The sequence below is a fragment of the Chrysochloris asiatica genome, unplaced genomic scaffold (genome assembly GCF_000296735.1).
Source record: "Chrysochloris asiatica unplaced genomic scaffold, ChrAsi1.0 scaffold00044, whole genome shotgun sequence".
Classification (NCBI taxonomy): domain Eukaryota; kingdom Metazoa; phylum Chordata; class Mammalia; order Afrosoricida; family Chrysochloridae; genus Chrysochloris; species Chrysochloris asiatica.
The window spans coordinates 20155094-20168511 of NW_006408562.1; the positions used below are offsets into that span (position 1 = coordinate 20155094).

The 13418-nt window shown below is 45.5% G+C and overlaps 1 protein-coding gene across 1 annotated transcript in view; it reads right to left on the reverse strand.

Moving 5' to 3' along the window:
* Positions 1-13418, reverse strand: part of COL4A4 (collagen, type IV, alpha 4) — a 175917-nt gene that overhangs the window by 142786 nt on the left and 19713 nt on the right. Inside the window, exon 3 of the mRNA XM_006861931.1 lies at positions 11986-12063. Within this exon, the coding sequence (XP_006861993.1) occupies positions 11986-12063 (78 nt within the window). The remainder of the gene's footprint in view (positions 1-11985; positions 12064-13418) is intronic.

Here is a 13418-nt window from a genome sequence, read left to right on the forward strand (position 1 = left end):
TTCCTTTTTGGTTTTCTGATTTCAAATCTTTGCACATTTTATTATAATATTTGGCTTTATCTTCTTGATAATGTATACATGTATATATGTAAATAGATATCGCTTGATGAACTTTCATACTTTTGTAAAGTTTTGTTGTTGTTGTTTTTTTAAAGAAAACAATACAGCTTAATCTAATTAACTAATGATTTCCTCTTTTGTGATTCTTTATCTGCCCAACCATTTTCTTGTTGCTTCCCTGGATCTTCTTGCCTTACTAACTCCTCTTGTCCCCTCTGAAGTTGAGCCCCACTTTCCCAGTCTCCTCCTTCCCTGTCTCGGGCAGATGGATGGGTGGAAACTTGATTCCTTCCTATGACAAAACTCAAGGCTCAAATGTCAGCTTTATACTCCCTTCCATCTCCTCGCCTTGTCCATCATCCAAGCCAACATTAAGTCTATCCCATCTTTCTTTGGTGTGAATCTCATTAATCTGTCTTACCCTCATCCCCCACATTAAGGGCTTAGCACTGCTCACATGGGGCACAACCCTCACACGCACCCTTCACGGTAGTCCTTCCCCACTCCGACATCCCACCCATCATCCGCCATCTCCTCCAGTCTGCCCACGCCTGTGCATGGCCTTCATCAAACACCTGCCAAGTGTCTACCACCGATTCAGCCAACCTTGTTGTTGCTGTTAACTGCTTTTGAGTTGGTAAAGTTTCCAAGGAACAGCTGGTGAGCTTGAACCGCCGACCTTGCTATTCAAACTGACTTTGAAGTGCAGCGCATTAACCCATGGTGCCACAACAGGGCTCCAGCCAACCTTGTTGTTGTTGTTGTTAAGTGTGTTGAGTCGATTCTAACCCACAGTGACCCTGTATAGGGTTTCCAAGAAGCAGCTGATGAGCTTGAACCGCTGACCTTGCAGTTCAGATGACTCTTCAGTCTGACGCATTAGTCCACAGGGCCACACCAGGACTCCTTATCCCCTGCTATTCCCATGCTTACATTCTCTGCTGTAATTACACCTGCCCCTTCTGTTTGCATTTTGAGCCCTTGCATGGGGCCTACTGGTCAGAAAGAGCCTGGAGGAATCCGAGACTATGGCTGTTGGCCACCCTTCAGGTCTGAAGTGGACTCACCCCATCCTCTGTTGAATTTAATTTCAGCCAAGCAGTGGATGGATACACAGAGGTGGGGAAAAACAACACTAGTGAGGCATGCTCACCGTGGAATGGTCAACCATTCAAGATCAAAAGGGTAACAGTTACCAGAGGACAAGGTTCCAAGGGGGTGGTCAGGAGGGGGAAATAGAAACAGGAGTCCCAGGGAGGAGGCGGGATCACTGTTGTTCCATGGAGGGGATTGCAATCATTGAGACGAAACAAAGCGTGTTTTGTTGGATGCAAAACTGAGCATCTGCTCTGTAAACCTTCACTCAGTTCACAGTAAAAAGTTAAGGGAAAAAAAGAGAGAGCCCTGGTGGTATAATGAGCTAAGCATTGGACTACTAACTGCAAAGTTGCTGTCCAAATCCAACAGCTGTTCCATAGAGTAACGACGAAGCTGTCTGCTTCCGTAAAGATTTACAGTCTCGGAAGCCCTGAAGAGCAGCTCTACTCTATTCGATAAGGTTTCGGGTCTCTTCTGTTTCCCTTGCTTCACCTGCACCGACAATCCTACCTCCTCCCACCCACACAGTGGGGTGATGACAGCGGTGCTAACAGGAAGAACCCATGCCCTGTACTGGGGGCTGATGTTGTTCTACACTCGGCTGCTAACCAAAAGGGTGGAGAGTCAGCTGAGCCCACCAGAGGTGCCTCTGAAGAAAAGTCTGGTGATGTACTTCTCGAAAAACAGCCACTGAAAACGCCACGGAGCTCAGCTCTACTCAGACTCAACGGGGTCACCGTGAGTCAGTCAAGTCACATCAGTTGATTTGGTTTACTCCATTTTAGGCAAAGTCAGTGGTTCAAACCCACTTGGTGATCCTCAGAAACCTGATACAGTGTCGCTGTGAGTCGGAACCGGCTCAACAGCACTTAGCAACAAGCAGGCACTGACAGAGCGAACGTCAACGTTCTTCTCAGAGAACTCTCCCCCACTGCAGTCAAGTCAATGCTGACTCACAGTGACACTGACAGGACACAGGAGAAATGCCCTGGAGGGTGTCCAAGGCTGTCGGTCTTCACGAAAGTAGACTGCCTAATCTCCCTCCCATGGAGCAGCTAATGGGTTTGAACCGCTGACGTTTCGGTTAATGTTGTTGTTGTTGTTGTCAGGTGCCATCTAGTCGGAACCGACTCATAGTGACCCCATGCACAGCAGAACGAAACAATGTTCGATCCTGGGCCAACCTCACTACCGCTGCCACACTTGAGTCCATCAATGATGCCACCTGGCCGATCCATCTCGTTGGGGGTCTTCCTCTTTTTCTCTGACCCTCCACCCTACCCAGCATGACATCCTTCTCCAGCGATTGTTTCCTCCGGACAATATGTCCAAAGTAGGAGAGACGAAGCTTAGCCATCCTGGTCTCCAAGGAGCACTCCGGCTGCACTTCTTCCAAAACAGATCTATTGGTTCTTTTGGCAGTCCATGGCACTTTCAGTATTCTCCTCCAACACCACAACTCAAAGGCATCAATTCTTCTACGATCCTCCTTATTCACTGTCCAGCTTTCGCATCCATATGATGCTATTGAAAACACAATGGCCTGGGTCAGGCGCACCCTAGTCCTCAAGCTGACATCTCTGCTCTTCAAGTCGTCTCTTATGCTGTCTAAAGAAGGTATTTGAAATAAACAAATCATTTGTCTTGCAGAAATCTATCATTCGTTCTCCAGCATCATTTCTATCACCAAGTCCAAATTTTCCAACTACTGGTCCCTCCTCTTTGCTCCCTACTTTTGCATTCCAGTCACCAGTAATGAGCAATACATCTTGATTGCATGTTTGATCGATTTCAGACTGAAGAAGTTGGTAGAATTCTTCTATTTCATCTTCACTGGCTTTAGTGGTTGGTGCATAAATTTGAATAATAGTGGTATTAACTGGGCTTCCCTGTAGGCGCATGGATATTATCCTATCACTTATAGCATTGTACCTCATGACTGATCTGGATATGTTCTTTTTGACGATGAATGCAACACCATTCCTTTTCAATTTGTCATTCCCTGCATAGTAAACCATGTGGTTATCATATTCAAAATGGCCAATACCAGTCCATTTTAACTCACTAATGCCTAAGATATCGATGTTTATGCGTTCCATTGCATTTTTAACCACTTCCAATTTTCCCAAATTCATACTTCGTACATTCCATGTTCCAATTTTCAATGGATGTTTACAGCTGTTTCTCTTCATTTTAAGTTGTTGCCCATCAGTAAATGCAGGTTCTGTGTGCTTTTTTCCCCTGAGCTTAACTGTATTCATATCATTATGGTCAACCCTACTTTGAGGAGGCATTTTTTTCCACAATCGCTTTCTGAGTGCCCTCCCACCTTCCAGTCCTATATCTGACAATGTTTCTCTGCTATGCATAGAGTTTTCAGTGACTAGCGATTCGGAAGTAGTTTGTCACTCTTTCTTCCTAGTCTGTCTTTGTTTTGTAGCTCATCTGAAACCTTTCCACCATGGGTGACCCTGCTGGTTATTTAAAACACCGGTGGCATAGCCCTCAGAATCACAGCAACTCAGACCACCACAGCACGACGGTTAATAGCCTGCCACTTAATCCATTGCACCACCAATGCTCCTCATATAATCCTTGCTACTGCTGTGGTCGTCAAGTATCCTGGGTCAGTGCTGACTCATAGTAACTCATATAGGGTTTCTGAGAGCGACTGGTGGGTTTGAACTTCTGACCTTGTGTTTAGCAATCAATCCAGTGCTATTCCTACAGTGCCATACCAGGATCCCCATAATCCTTTGCTGTTGTGTTGCTATTGAGGTGGTTCCAACTCAGAACAATCCTGCATAGGGTTTCTGAGAGCAGCTGGTGGGTCTGAACCACCAAATTGGTGGTTACCAGTTCAGTGCTTATCAAACAGCCCATACCTATTAAACCAGGAAGTCATCCCTGCATCTATTTCAACATTCCTAAAAGCAGAAGGTGAGGCTCTAACTAGAGTTGCCTGTCCCTTCCAACCCCAGTATTTATCGCTGTTAATCTGTCCTAATCTCTCAGCTCCAGCCCAAATCCATTTACTTATTATACTGCTCATTGGTCAGATAATTAGGTCTAATTAAAACATAATTAGGCCTATCACCCAAGGAGTCCTGGTGTGGCACTGTGGGTTAATGAATTGGACTGCAAAGTCAGTTTGAAGCTCAAGGTCAGTGGTTCACGTTCACCTCAGAAACCTTACACAGGGTCACTGTGAGTCAGAACCAACTCCATGGCACTTCACAAGAGACCTATCACCTACTTTTTATTATCGTTTCATGCATCTGATTGGGACCGTGCCTTCTAATAATATTTTTAAGTACAAGGATCAGTGGACAGTTTTGTATCTGCCCCAGAACTCAGGCTACTCCCTTGCACAGTATAAATTCTCAACACTATTGTGAAGTGCAGTAGAGCCGGTTCTGACTCACAGCGACCCTATATAGGATTTCCAAGGAGCAGTTGGTGGGTTTGAATTGCTAATCTTGTGCTTCATACCAGGACTATAGATTATAAATACTTAAGGACTGCTTAATAGATTAAGATTTCCATGGTTAATATCAACAAATAAATATTTGGCCAGGTGCCTTCCCTCTTTTTAATGTTTGGTTGTAATTCAAGGAAAATCCGCCAGGTGTCACTATAACTTCACTTAAACCCAAAAACAGGCTTCACAGGGGCCTAGTGGTTGGTAAGTGTGGGGGAATCCGTTCCTATTAACAGTGATCCTGTTTTGGAGGAGTGGCTAGTGGGTTTGAACTGCAGACTTTACGGTTAACAGTCCAGTGCTTTTCCTCCAGTGCCACCCCAGGACTCCAGGATTCCAACTGACTCCCTTAAATGGAAAACAATACGGACATATTTTATTCTTGGAGAAAACAAATCAGCTAGCTCCATAGTTCCTAAAGGAGCTCTGGTAGCATAGTGGTTACGAATCGGGCTGCGAACTGCAAGGTCAGCAGTTTGAAACTACCAGCTGCTCTGCAGGAGAAAGATGAAGCTTTCTGCTCCCGTAAAGATTTACAGCCTCGGAAACCCTGTTCAGGGTCGCTATGGGTCGGAAACGACTCGACGGCTCTTAACAACAACAACAATAGTTCCTAAAGCAGAACTTAAAAGAGGTCTCATCCATGAGTTTCCATGTCCACAGAACATGTAGTGTTTCCTGCAGGGAGACAGAACATAGAGCCTCCTCCCTAGAAACTGATGAATCCTTTCAAATCCTTCCCAATGCCAACTCATGCACAGCCTTAAAGACTTAATTAAAGAATGGGTTTGGAGACACGTTAGGGCATAATTAAAGAATATTTGAGACGTATATTAAAAGCTCTTACATGTTGTTAAAGGAGTCCTGGTATGCCACTGTAGGATAACAACTGTGTTTCAAACCCACGAGCCGCTCCTTGGAAACCCTCTGTAAGGTCTCTTATGAATTGGAACTAACTTGAGGTCACTTAATAATAATAACAAAAACAAAAACAAATGTGTTAAAGAGCAAAGATATCACTGTGAGCACTAAAGTGCATCTGACCCAAGCCATGATACTTTTCAATCAAATGGACAATGAATAAGGAAGATTGGAGAAGAATCAATGCATCTGAACTATGGTTTTGGTGAAGAATGTCAAATATACCATAAATGAACCAATTTGTTTTGGAAGTATGGCTGGATTGTTCCTGTTGTTGTTGTTGTTAAGTGCTGTCAAGACAGTTCTGACTCATAGCAACCCAGTCCAGGGTTTCCTAGGAGCCGTTAGTGAGTTTGAACCACCAACGTTGCAGTTCAAACTGACCTTGAGGTCCAGAATGTATCCCATGGAGCCACACCAGGATTGCTCCTTAGAATGGATGATAACAAGACTTGGTCTCACGTGCTTTGGACATGTGATCAGGAGAGACCAATCCCTGGAGGAGGACATCATGCTTGGTACAGTACAGGGTCAATGAAAACAGTGGCTATATCAGTGAGCTCAAAGAGGATCACTGTGAGGTAGGTACAGGATTGGGCAGTGTTTTGTTCTGTTTTACATAGGGTCACTCTGAGTTGCACCAAACAACAACAACAAATATGTGAAAAGTTAAGTCCTTAGTATAGAACCATAGGTCAGCAGAGCTTGAGGGACAGGCTGGCTATCTAGTTGTTGTTAGCTGCCATTGAGTCAGCTGACTCACAACCACCCCACATAAAGTAGACTGAGATAGTAGCTGATCCTACCCCTCTACACAATCGATAATATGTGAAGTCCACTGAGGCCACCATGCCAGTCCATCTCATTTTTGCTGACCCTCTGCTTAACCAAACAGGATGTCCATTTTTAGCAATTGGTCTTTCCTCGTGACGTTTCCAAGAAATCGGACGGAAGTGTCACCATCTTTGCTTCTATGACGCAGTCTGGCTGTTTCTTTTCAGACTGATTCGCTCATTATGCCGGTAATCTGCGGCCTGTTCAATGTTCTTCACCAATACCACGGTTTTAAGTCATCAATTGTTCGGTCTTCTTTTTTGCATTGCCCATCTTTTGCATGCATATGAGCTAACTGAGAAGGATATTGTTACGTGCTGTCGAGTTGGCTCCAACTCATAGCGGCTATGAATAGGGTTTCCGAAGCTTTAAATCTTTGTGGGAACAAAAGTCCATCTTTCTTCCAAACAGAAAAGGGTATAGAAATGTTGAAACATTCAATTGTGTTCAAGGAAGAGAATGTGGCCCAACTGATGGAGCTGGACAGGATCAAAGGGGGTATATGACTATCACTAAAAACACAAGTCAAGCCGAGACTGTAAGCGTCCAATGCTACACTGGAAAGACTGAACTTTACCTATATGCACTGAAGGTCTATTCTTTATATAGACCCTACCACAACGCAACTGCTAGCTCCTTCTCTAGTTAAAACCCCATCTGAGCCATTCTAGGGCAAAGAGCCAGCCTTGCTTCTCAAGAATTGCTTTAGACACAGCTGTTTCACTGTGGGCTTAAACAAATTACTCAGTCAGGCATTAACCCATTGTTGTTGTTGTTAAGTGCTGTCGAGTCAGGTCCGACCCATAGCAAGCCTGTATAGGGTTTCCGAGGAGCAGCTGGTGAACTTGAACCATCAACCTTGCAGTTCAAACGGCTTTGCAGTCTGGCGCATTAACCCATGGTGCCACACCAGGACTCCATTGTTGTTGTTGTTGTTGTCAGGTGCCATCGAGTCGGAACCGACTCATAGTGACCCCATGCACAGCAGAACAAAACAATGTCTGATCCTGGGCCAACCTCACTACCACTGCCACACTTGAGTCCATCAATGATGCCACCTGGCCGATCCATCTTGTTAGGGGTCTTCCTCTTTTTCTCAGACCCTCCATCTTCCCAAGCATGTCATCCTTCTCTACTGACTGTTACCTCCTGACAATATGTCCAAAGTATGAGAGAAGAAGTTTAGTCATCTTGGCCTCCAAGGAGCACTCTGGATGCACCTCTTCCAAAACAGATCTATTGGGTCTTTTGGCAGTCCATGGCACTTTTAGTATTCTCCTCCAACACCACAATTCAAAGGCATCAACTCTTCTACGATCTTCCCTATTACTGTCCAGCTTTCACATCCATATGAGGTTATTGAAAATACCATGGCTTGGGTCAGGCGCACCTTAGTCCTCAAGATGACTCCATAGGAGAGGAGTAATTTCCTTGCCACTGACGGGCTGTGCAGCCTCAGGTAGATCCCTTCACCCTCAGGAACTCTGTGTCTTTCTGCCTATATGAGGATTAGTAGAAAAGCTGCTAGAATTCCAACTCATACATGCATAGGTTTATTACAAACAAAACATGTTGAACTTAAACCTGTCTCTGTGATCAGTGATGGCTGCAGACCAATTCTCACAGTAACACACTTGTCTTAGTCTCGTAAGGGTGCCCCCTTAAAAAAAAAAAAAGGTCCAATTAAAACAATGGCTCCTGAGGGACCTGCTGGCCCAGTTCAACATCAGGCAGAAAGATCAGCTCAGAAGGTTCTGGAAACTGAGTTGGGAATCCCAACAGGGTTATTTTGATAGATTTTTTTCCCTAAAGAACATAGGATGACCACAGGGGCTTATTAGGATGATATTTTAAGAAAACGGAAAACTTTGGTGAGAAAATGACCAGAGGAGTTTCATCGAGGAACTTTTTCCATCGCAACAATTCACCTGCTCATTCTTCAAGGGTAGCAAGTGTCGTCCCAGGAAAATTTGCTTGGGAAACCCCGTTGGTCCCACGGCCCTGTTCCTGCCCCTTCAGACTTCTTTTTTGTTCCCCAAACTTAAGAACATTGAAAAAAGAACACGGTTTGAGTCCCTCCGGTATGCTGTTTGACACCTGCCGTTTTGACACAGTATAAATAGAAGAGTGTGGAAATCTTTGGGCCGGGGTTAGAGAGATGGAAACACTACCCTCAGAAGTGATAGAGCTAGAGAGACAATATGTCAAGAAGCAATAGCTGCCCATTTTGATGTTTTTGTTGAATAAAGGTTTCTATGATTTTTTTTATAGCAAAACTTTCTGACTTACCCTCATCTATAGGCTACCTTGAGCTGTCACTGCAACTCAAGGGAAGGTGTGCATGTGGCTGGTAACTGAGGACTTGACAGTGCCCACCTCCCAAACCTACATCCCACGTATGTACAGGTCACCCTCCTCCAGATCCCTGTGTGGACAATGTCACCAACACCAGCCCGGGGGACCCATCTGTCTCAGGTTCTGTACACAGCTGGCCCGGGGGACCCATCTGTCTCAGGTTCTGTACACAGCTGGCCTTGACTACCCAGAACTAGCGAAGCAGCCAGATCAGGGAGTGTTCTCACCTCAGTCTCACCAGTACCACAGATTGCGACACGGCTACATAGCACTTTTACACACATGTCATCCTGTGTCATTGTTTAGCAGTTGGATGACAAAGAAGGAAAAGGACCAAGGGTGTACCTTGAGCAAGTTCAAGGGTCCGCCCAAGACCACAGAGTGAGGATCACAACCTGAATGTTTAATCTTCCATGATTGAGCTGGGTGAGAATGTCTTCCACACACTAGCAAGTTATCAATGACTCCGAGAAGTTCAGGATCCTTGTGCTGACAGATGGGAATCATGACACCTGCTGCACAGAGCCACTGGAGGATGAGGGCAGGCCTTCTTAACAGTGGCACGGTTGGCATTTGGTGAGTCTGTGTAGTGGGAGCTGGTCTGTGCACCATGAGATGCTGGGCAGCCACCAGATGGTTCTCACACTAATGCCAAACTATTTTTCTAAGTATTCTGTTCAAACTATTTTTCTAAGTAATCTGTTGGTTGGTTGGTTATATGCCATGGAAACCACATATAGGGTTTCCTGAATAGGGTTTCCGAGGCTTTAAATCTTTATGGGAGCATAAAGGCTCATGTTTCTCCAGCAGAACTTCTGACCTTGAGGTTAGCAGACCAACTCATAACCACTACACTACCAGAGCTCCTGAAGTAATCTGTAATGCACAGGAAAGACCAATGTAATTCTTACATTGCCAACCTTTTGTGTCATAATTTATAATCTTCAATCAATTGTGGCACTGTGGGTTAATGTGCTGACTGCAAAATCACTTTGAACGGCAAGGCCAGTGGTTCAAACTCACTAGCTGCTCCTTGGAAAACCTATGCAGGGTTGCTATGGGTTGGAACCGACTCAAAGGCACATAACAGTAACAACAGCAATCAAGTGTCCAAGTGTCAGGGAGAGACTATGTTAAACAAAGTAAGCAGTTCTCTTCAGTGATGGCAGTTCTTTGAAATGGTGATAAGAGACTCGAATCTTCAAGGCCGTGACCCAGGTTGCCCCATTTAACACCAGAATCCTGTCTTCATCAGTCTATAGGCTGCTGTCATAGAAACATGAGGAAGTTCTGTGCAACCCAAAGGAGCCCTGGTAGCACAATGGGCCAAGCATCCGGGCTGTTAACAGGAAGGTTAGTGGTTTCTCAGCCCGAGAAAGATGAGGCAGCTTGATCCTATACAGATTACAGCCTCAGGGTCCCTCTAAGACAGTGCTCCTCCTACAGGATCCCTCTAGGACAGTGCTCCTCCTCCTACAGGGTCCCTCTAGGACACTGCTCCTCCTACAGGATCCCTCTAGGACAGTGCTCCTCCTTCTACAGGGTCCCTCTAAGACAGTGCTCCTCCTACAGGGTCCCTCTAGGACAGTGCTCCTCCTCCTACAGGGTCCCTCTAGGACACTGCTCCTGCTACAGGGTCCCTCTAGGGCAGTGCTCCTCCTACAGGGTCCCTCTAGGACACTGCTCCTCCTCCTACAGGGTCCCTCTAGGACACTGTTCCTCCTACAGGATCCCTCTAGGACAGTGCTCCTCCTCCTACAAGGTCCCTCTAGGACAGTGCTCCTCCTACAGGGTCCCTCTAGGACAGTGCTCCTCCTCCTACAGGGTCCCTCTAGGACAGTGCTCCTCATACAGGGTCCCTCTAGGACAGTGCTTCTCCTACAGGGTCCCTCTGGACAGTGCTCCTCCAGCCTACAGGGTTGCTGTGACTTGGAGTTGACTTGATGGCAGTGACATCAGAATATAAGGAAATTCGTCCCACATTTTTCTCCCACTCTTTCCAGGACCCTTTATTTTAAGCCTTTTCAGAGAGATCGGTGGTGATAGGCGGGTACCATCTAATCGTTCAGGTCTCAGGGTGGTAGACACTGAGGTTCATTTAGTGTGGGCCATTAGACCTTTGTACTGTTTCCATGTGTCCTTAATTTGCTTCTCTCTTATTTGTTCCAGAGGGGAGAGGCCTATAGTAGCATCTCTGATGAAAGCTTTGAAGACCCTGATCACTATTCACAAGAATAGAATGTCTCTGTGAACTGTGTGATGCCACTTGACCTCGATGTCTCCTTCCCCTGGACTATGGTCCAGTGACTCATCCCCTCCAGATGTTAGGTGATGGCTAAGGCGTTTATATACCTTTGTTCTCTGTTTGCTCTAGAGCCTTCATGTCTGGAACTGAACTCACCCCAAACAACAGAGAGTCTATACAGACAGCAAAAACACAAGGAAGTACACATGCCTCCAAATCATCAACCATTTGAGATCAAGAGGGCAGCATATGCCTAAGGACAGACAGACTTCATAAGGCAGGAATGGAGGAAGGTGGAATGGAGGTGGGAAACAGGAAGTGGAATGAGTGATGGTGTTACATTGTGACGATGACAATCAGACACGAAACAAAATGTGAATGAATTACTGAATGGAGAAGTGATTTGCTGTAACCTTTTCCCAATGCATGAAAAAATGTGTCAGGAACTTTGATCGTGAAAAACATAAACATCCGTTGTTATTGTTGTCAGTTGCTGTGGACTCAATTCTGACTCGTGGAGACACGCGTGCAGAGTAGAACCACTCCACAGGGTTTTCAAGGCTGGGACCTTTCTGAAGCAGACCGCCACGCCTGTCTTCTGAGACTCCCCCGGGTGGGTTCAAACCATCAGTCTATCAGGTGGTAGTGGAGAGACTGACTGTTGGCACAACCCAGGAACTCCTGACAGAAACATTTCCTATGACCCAAACAAGTAGCCCCGCTGGCACCAGTGATAAGCACTTGACTGCAAATGGAAAGGTTGGCACCCAGCAGTTCATGGGAGAACCCCCCACCTCCGTAGCCTTCTCCCATCGGAACTACAGTCCCAAGAGCCCCACACGGGCTCGCTATGAGTCAGAATCAGGTCAGCAGCCCCTAACATTAACAACTACCCAAGCATGCTAAGGATCTGAGATGACTCAATACTACATATCTGCACTGGTTCCAAATTCAATTATGCCGCCCCCTGGCAAGTTTCACCAACACTTACCCGAGACCCCTTTTCAGGAAAGCACTGGCAAATAGAACAATCTCTTCCTCCACAAGGACCGATGTATTTCTTTCCAGTCTGAAAAGCAAAATGGTTTATTTAGTAAACTGGTATCCATGGCTCAGTTTGGTACGTAACACGTACATTGTAACAAGCATTCTTGCTTTACCAAACTCATGAATCTCATGAATGCCACAGTGCTTTCAGTTTTGAGTCTGCAGGAGAAGACTAGAGGAGATGTGTAAAGGTATAGAACATAAAACAGCAGCTTTTATGTTAAATAAACAGTGTGGTGTGGAACATGTTAGCAAGAAGCTTCCAGAGCCGAGGACATTGCAGGGGGCGGCGGGGAACTATCGCTCTCCATCCAAAGCCGCTTAACTTTAACCAGAAGTCTCTGCAATTTCTCTGTCCTCCTTAAACTTCATCATTAGGTTGTGAACAATCTTACAGAATAAATTATGTAGCTAGGAAAGCTGTAAGCACACAGGAAGTCTACAGCAAATCCTAAGAATGGTTTTCTGTCAAGACCCCTTGCTTGACCTCCAAGACTAGCGAGGAGCTGTGTCTCTCAGTAGGACTTTCCTGGGTCAAGTGCCCAGTTACAGCCTTGAACTTCGAATGAAAGCTGTTCTTCCTACAATGCATTGGTAAGCCAGCATGGTTCCTCTTTTGTAGCCTTCAACCAGAAAGTTCCTGAACTTGAATAATTTGCTCCTTCAAACTACCTTTGGAGTCCTGCTTTGGCAATGGAGTCCTGTGGTTCAAATTTACCAAATGCTCTTTGGAAACCCTATACAGGGTCACTATGCATTGGAACCGGCTCCACGGCACTTAACTACAACAACCCTACTTTTATCTAACCTTTCTTCATCTCCCTCCTACATACATACATACATACATACATACATACATACATACATACATACAAGGGTGCTTCAAAAATGAGATTAAAGGATGATGGAATTTGCCCATGAACTTTTTGAAGCTCTCTTGCATTTTCTGAACTGCAATCCTTCCTCCAAACACACATACACACACATACATGTATGTGCTCGAGCACACGTGCACATGCCTTGGGAAGAGCCAGCACAAGGTCTCACAAATCCTCCTGGTTTCCATGTAATCAGTCACGATAATAGAAAAGAAGAGCCCCCGAGTAACTATTTCCGTAAGTTGTTGTTGCTCTTGTTAAGTGTCCTCGAGTCGGTTCCAACCTATAGCAACCCTGTGTAGGGCTTCTGAGGAGCAACTGGTGAGGTTGAATCACCAGCCTTGTGGTTCAAACTGACTTTGCAGTCCAGCACATTAACCCACAGTGCCACACCAGGACTCCATAAGTAGATCCCTTAAAAACCAACAGGGTCACCAAGGCATGTCTGCAATGGAAATGAGGACTCACAGGGCATTTCCAGACAAGGCTGAGACTTAAG